This window comes from Populus euphratica, unplaced genomic scaffold, assembly GCF_000495115.2.
Source record: "Populus euphratica unplaced genomic scaffold, PopEup_1.0 scaffold897.1, whole genome shotgun sequence".
Classification (NCBI taxonomy): domain Eukaryota; kingdom Viridiplantae; phylum Streptophyta; class Magnoliopsida; order Malpighiales; family Salicaceae; genus Populus; species Populus euphratica.
This window is the reverse complement of record NW_011500764.1, coordinates 7,082-11,873: the sequence shown is the minus strand read 5'-3', so window position 1 is coordinate 11,873 and position 4,792 is coordinate 7,082. Positions and strand designations below refer to the sequence as shown.

Sequence of the window (4,792 nt, the reverse complement as noted above, 5' to 3'; positions counted from 1 at the left end):
CTTAAAAAATGGTTTGATTTAAAATAAATAGTTAAGATGATATTTTTTTATAAATATTAAAATAATAATATATTGGATTGATTCAGGTTAACTCGGGTTGTCAATACGCATGCTAAGTCATGAGACTATCCCAGTTTATAAAAAACAAATCCAAAAAATTATAAAATTTAATTTGTAATAAATGTAATGTTGAAGGATGAGGTTGAAAAAAATATATATTAAAAAAATACCAAATAAAATGACTCAAATCAACTCGGGTTCACTTGTCAATTCCAAACCTCAAATTATGAGAATAAAATAACCTAATAGAAAATAAGTTGAAATAAATTATGAAGTTCAATTTCTAATAAATCTTAGTGTTGAAAGATAAAATTAAAAAAAACTGTAAAAAAAATACAAAAAAAAAAAACTTGAATCAACTATAGTTAATAAACTAAACTCGTGATTTAAGTTTGCTCAAGTTAATCCACCAAACTCATAACTCAAGTTATGAGATGAGGATAAATTCATATAAAGCAAATTGAAACAAATAATAAAGTCTAATTCCCAATCAACTAAATATTTAAAGATAAAATTAAGAGAAAAAATCATTTAAAAAAAGAATATAAAACTTAAATCAACTTGTCAAACTTATTCTAATTCTCAATCAATTAAATATTAAAAAAAATTAAAAAAAAAATCAATTAGAAAAAGAATATAAAAACTCAAGTTAACTAAGTTAACTTATCAAACTTATTATCCAAGTTATGAATTAAAATAATTTAATAAAAAATAAATTAAAAATTTTAATTTTTTTATTACAATGAATAGTTTTTCATGGGGAGATAGAGGAAACCTCTTCTTTTTTAGGTTTTTTTTTTTGTTAATACAGGTAAAATATTTGATTAAGAACAAATTTGGTCTGTTTAAAAAATATACTGAATCTGATATTATAACTTCGATTTCACTTGCTGCACTTTCTGTTTAAGTTGCAGTATGACCATTGCTCATCCCTAGAGGATGTTGAAAAACTACTTTGTTGTTGTCTTTCCATAAAACTAGACTAAGGATAATTTGACTTCAAAAAGCGATCCACGGATCTAGGATTTTGTAGCTTTTGTGTTTATCAAACGCTCGTATTCGAAGCGCGGGCGATTTTCTAAGTAGATATTCAAAGAAATTCCCCGCAACAGTACAAGGAGCGATGCCTTTTCATATTACTCAACTCTCCCTGGATGAACGTGTTGCTTTGCTGATCAACAATTGCTACCGTAGAGCAACAACAGCGTCATTGCAGATTTACGCTAGGCACCAGAATAACCCTGCACGGGAAATCATCTCATCTAAGGCCACCACCATAATTACAGTCAGAAATAGGCCCCAGAGAAATGCTATTGCTATTGGCAGGTTGAAAGTATCATTTCAACAAACCTAACAGAGACATTTATAGCCAAGACCTTGTGGAGCAGTTCATATGATCTACCAAAGAAAAATTCCAACTACTTCACAAGATGACCTCTTTTTAAGTTCATCATAAATCATTGTAAAGGTGAATGAGAAAATCTAAACAGCAGTTCTGAAACTGCGAAGCAACTTTAAGAAAATCCAAGTAACAAATCTCCATTTGGAACAAAATAAAAACAGATCCAGTCCACCGAAGTAACAAGATTAAAGCCTTCTCCCTCTTCTACCACCCTTTCTACGAGTGCTATCCGTTGGAATTGGAGTCACATCCTCTAAAACATCAAACCATGCAAAAAAAAAAAAAATAACATTAATATTTTAGTATCCCATAGCAAATGTAACTAACTAAAAGTACCGTTCAAAACTAAAACTAAAAGTACCGTTCAAAACTAAAACTAAAAGTACCGTTCAAAACTAAAACTAAAAGTACCGTTCAAAACTAAAACTAAAAGTACCGTTCAAAACTAAAACTAAAAGTACCGTTCAAAACTAAAACTAAAAGTACCGTTCAAAACTAAAACTAAAAGTACCGTTCAAAACTAAAACTAAAACTAAGTCAAGCACACATTCTCACCCTCAGCAACTTGTGCAGTCTAGAGACTAGAAATCAACAAAATTCACAAGATAAATTGAGGAAATTGGAAGGAGAAAAAAGAAAATCTAAGAAGCCTTCGTTTAAAGCAAACAGCTTATAAATGAAAATTTCAAACACTGGTATACGAGATATGCACAAGTGCCAAATTCTACCAGAGAAATTTATCATGGAATGGGGTCTGACAATAAGCACAACCTACAGATAAGCTGTAGGTGGATGGACCAATAAACCCAGGATTTGAGCCACAAGCAACCAAAGAGGAAAAAACTGATTGACACATCATTAGATTGCACAAAGCAAAGCACAACACAGAAAAAAGGCTTACCTATGCGACCGATTCTCATTCCAGAACGAGCAAGGGCACGAAGGGCAGACTGTGCACCCGGACCAGGTGTCTTTGTCTTGTTCCCACCAGTAGCACGAAGCTTAATATGAAGGGCAGTAATGCCAAGTTCCTGCTTCATAACAAAGAAAAACTTGTTAAATAATAATTTCAAAGTTAAGCTTATGGTGCTTTACAAATTAAAAAATTCTAATGCTCAATAAAATTGTTTGATTTTACAAGTTAACAATGATACTTTAAAATTTGAAATATTGAATAGCTTAAAGAGAAATGGTGCAAAAGGATTGACACAACACCACTTAAATGATAAGGAAGGCCCTAAAATGAGATAATATATGTAGTATTAAAATGAAAACAAAGTAAAACGCTTCTTGGCTTTGTCTTAAGACTAGATGCACTCTGATTACTCAAGAAATGACCAGGGCCATCTAAACTTCTGGGTCACACATGTAATCTATAGCAAGGCATTACCAAACCAATGAGATGCTAGCCTCAAGAGCCTCTTGGCACTGGTGGGGCAGTTACCTAGGCACTAGAAAGACACCTCACAGTTCAGGCACTGCAAGATTGTATTGCTTCACCTAAGCACTAGGAAAAGCACCAAGCTTGGCCTTGGCCACAGAAGGAGCTTGTACCAGACATGAAGGCAACCTCCCCTAGCCGAAATGACCAGGGCCATCTAAACTTCTGGGTCACACATGTAATCTATAGCAAGGCATTACCAAACCAATGAGATGCTAGCCTCAAGAGCCTCTTGACACTGGTGGGGCAGTTACCTAGGCACTAGAAAGACACCTCACAGTTCAGGCACTGCAAGATTGTATTGCTTCACCTAAGCACTAGGAAAAGCACCAAGCTTGGCCTTGGCCACAGAAGGAGCTTGTACCAGAAATGAAGGCAACCTCCCCTAGCCCCTAAAGAACACCAGATAAGACTAATGATTTTTAAAAAATTGAGACCTTGCATCTCTGTGACACATCCTGGGCAGCAAGCATGGCAGCATATGGTGAAGACTCATCTCTGTCAGCTTTCACTTTCATTCCACCTGTTTTGGGAAAGAAAGGATTATTAACTTTGCAAGGCATATATAATTAGGGTTTAACAATCCTGTGCATGCAAATATTTCCCAAAACCTTAAGGGAAAAAAAAAGCCAAATATGTACAAGGCCACAATTACATACAAAAGTCAATCTTGGAAGGAAAAGAAAATGGTAGCAAACCAATGAAATGCCCCACTGGCTAATAGAGCAATTTTAGCCACCCTACACTTGCACAAAAAACAGCAGCCCATATAGGTGGAATTCCTGAATAATTGTCATTAAAAAAAAACGCATCACTCACCAGTTATACGTACAAGGGTTTCTCTTCCAGAGAGATCAGTCACATGCTGCAGTCGAAACAATCAACGGGAGTAAATCACAAAATTGAATATCACGTAATGTTACTTGACAAAGTATCAAGAAATCTTTTGTACACTCACAATGAATGTATCGTTAAATGATGCAAAGATGTGAGCAACTCCAAAAGCATGCTCCCCTTCCCTCACAGTGGGTCCAAGGGTCACATTTTCTTCCTTTGGCTCTCTAGTCTTTCTCCTTGATGACTAAAGGAAAAAAAAAACAATAACTTTAGTTAGAAATCTTCCAAATACTAAACAAAGTTTAATAAATGTTCAACTCTTAAAACCCAGGCTGTTAATGACCCAACATTCTACATTCTATAAATTTTACAGAAATAACATCGTAATCTCTTCAAAATGTCCCTCAACAAGATTCAAAGTTTACACTTTAAACTAATATGACAGTCAAAGCAGACAAAAAGGTTTTCATGAATTTGAGTACCTAAACGAGATAAAGCCTCTCAAACTAAGATAACAAAATATTCTAATCTGTTAATAAATCGATACATGGATCTATGGTCTCTATAAGAACAGTACTCTATGAACAATATAAAAACGAAGCAAGGTATATGAAATCGAGAGTAAGGAGGAGAGAGAGAGAGGGGCATCGGCTTACCATGGCTGCGAAGAAGCGAGATTGAGATTAGTTCGAAGGAGGCTGTGAAATGCGAGAAGAAAACCTGAGAAGAAGGAAATACCGAAGCTATGTAACGCGGCTGCGATTATATGAAGCAGCGGATGGGTTAGGGTTCTGGCTGTTTAAATTTTGGAGTTTGCGGGCATTTAATATTTAATTAATTAATTAATTAATTATTATCTTAAAAATAAGAAAAAAAAAACAAAACTTGAGGAGTTTGTTTATTACCTAAACCTTTTTTCATGTGAATTATAATAATAATCTATAATATTTTTTTTATTTTTTTATTTTTATTTTTATTTTTTTGTATTTATTACTTTAAAATTGTATTTATTTAGAATTGATTTTGGTGTTTTGTTGAAAGTGCATGGATTA

At 33.7% G+C, this 4,792-nt stretch overlaps 1 protein-coding gene across 2 annotated transcripts; it reads right to left on the bottom strand.

The window, feature by feature from the left end:
• Window positions 1-1,426: 1,426 nt before the first annotated feature.
• LOC105116308 (40S ribosomal protein S14-like) lies at window positions 1,427-4,526 on the bottom strand. Of its 2 annotated transcripts, none has more exons than XM_011013595.1 (6): window positions 4,397-4,526; window positions 3,862-3,984; window positions 3,723-3,768; window positions 3,341-3,426; window positions 2,364-2,493; window positions 1,427-1,715 (listed from the first exon to the last, which is right to left on the bottom strand). In XM_011013595.1, the coding sequence occupies exons 1-6, from the start codon at window positions 4,397-4,399 to the stop codon at window positions 1,648-1,650; spliced, it is 456 nt and encodes a 151-aa protein (XP_011011897.1). In that variant the 5' UTR covers window positions 4,400-4,526; the 3' UTR covers window positions 1,427-1,647. The 2 variants fall into 2 exon arrangements, with proteins under 2 accessions (XP_011011897.1, XP_011011898.1); XM_011013596.1 differs by having other exon boundaries at window positions 3,862-3,981.
• Window positions 4,527-4,792: the final 266 nt, after the last annotated feature.